The following is a 1,573-nucleotide window of genomic DNA, read 5'->3' on the forward strand; positions in this document are numbered from 1 at the left end:
CTCAGAAAAAAAAAAAAAAGAAAAAAAGAAATAGACATTCAAGGAAAACACGGAATGTGAAATCTCCAAAGGTTAAAATAACCAGGTCCCGGCCTCTTTTTAATGGATGGTGGCAGGAATCAACTTGTTCATAATAGGCCTCATAGATACCTGTGCTTACATTTAGAGGAAGAGATCCATTTTTAAAACGTTTTTAAAATGTCAATAAATATTTAACAAAATAAGCTAGAAATGTCCTTTGCAACTTCCTTTGCAACTATCTAAACTTGTGATTAAATTTTTAGCTACCCATGACACAGTGGCATGCATCTGTAGTCCCAGCTGCTCAGGAGGCTGAGGCAGGAGGACCCCTTGAACCCAGGGGTTCAAGGCTACAGCGAGCTGTCACGCCACCACTGCAGTCCAGCCTAGGGCAACAGAGCGAGACTCCATCTCTATTTATAAATGAATACATATGTTTCAAAATTTTTAGCTACCCACCTAAAATGTGCACAAAGATACGCCGTATTTTCGAAATCTGTTAGCGGCACAGTGACCCCACGGGCAGTGAGGACGTGCATGTCCCTGTGAGCCTCACCCAGGGCTTGTCCTCCCCCCAGCGGCCCCCGCACCTGACACAGAGGGACACAGACACCCTGCACGGCTGAGGGCCTCCCATGCTGCTGCTTGCAGGTGCTTCAAGCTGTCTTGCCGGGCTGTGGGCGTCCACCCACCCCTGGAGCTGTCCCACTACCAGATCAAGTTTGCGGCCACGGCCCTGTATGACACCTCCGTGGCCACAGTGTACGTCATCAACTCTCACCTGAGCGCGAGCTCACGGACCCACTCCAAGCCCCGCACTGGCTCAGAGGACGCCTCTCCCGTGGGGCCCACTTCCTTCGAGTTCCTGCTGCCCCCAGACTCGCCTATCACCGTCTCGCCCTCGGTGGGGACCGTGTGGCCAGGAAAGGTGGGTGTGGGCCTCCCACGCACGGGAGGCAGGGGCTCCACGCCACCTGCATTTGCCCCCAGGGTGTCTGCCTTCGCCCACCTTTAACCACAGGGTTTCAACCCGGAGAACAGGGGCGCAAGTCAACCCGGCCCTCGTCAGACCCGAGCAGGGCCGAGGAAGGCTCCATGGCCAATGTGCATGGGGCCCAGGGCCACCCACGCCGGGGGAGGGGATCACAGTACCCTTGGTCCAGCCTGACCCCGAGAGGCAGGAGCTCCCCAGGCTGCTGCCCTGGCCGGCACCCATCCAGGGCTCCCAGGTTGAGACTGAGGAAGGCTGTGTAGTCCCTTGCACCAGCGGACCTCGCAGGCAGAAGGGGAGTTGGGGGGCAGAGGGCGTCGGCCACTCCCACCCAGCACTCCACCTTTCCTGCAGAGCAGAAAGCTCTGGGCCTGGCAGGGCCTGCGGGTGACCCTGAGGGCTGCTGAAGGCCTAAGTGAGGAAGGGCACGTGGGGGACAGCTGGTTCACATGGGATTGCAGTGATTCAAAATGCATTTCATTCAACTTAGCAAAAGCCACTCGGTGATGGTTCTCACCGCCACATGCATTACTGCAGATGCGGCTCTCCCCTCCCTCCCCT

At 56.4% G+C, this 1,573-nt stretch overlaps 1 protein-coding gene across 1 annotated transcript in view; it reads left to right on the top strand.

Moving 5' to 3' along the window:
- The window catches only part of CFAP74 (cilia and flagella associated protein 74), a 114,583-nt gene that overhangs the window by 105,341 nt on the left and 7,669 nt on the right, over positions 1-1,573 (top strand). Inside the window, exon 26 of the mRNA XM_011930994.1 lies at positions 673-949. Coding sequence (XP_011786384.1) covers positions 673-949 — 277 coding nt within the window. The remainder of the gene's footprint in view (positions 1-672; positions 950-1,573) is intronic.

Source organism: Colobus angolensis, unplaced genomic scaffold, assembly GCF_000951035.1.
Source record: "Colobus angolensis palliatus isolate OR3802 unplaced genomic scaffold, Cang.pa_1.0 Scaffold89, whole genome shotgun sequence".
NCBI lineage: Eukaryota > Metazoa > Chordata > Mammalia > Primates > Cercopithecidae > Colobus > Colobus angolensis.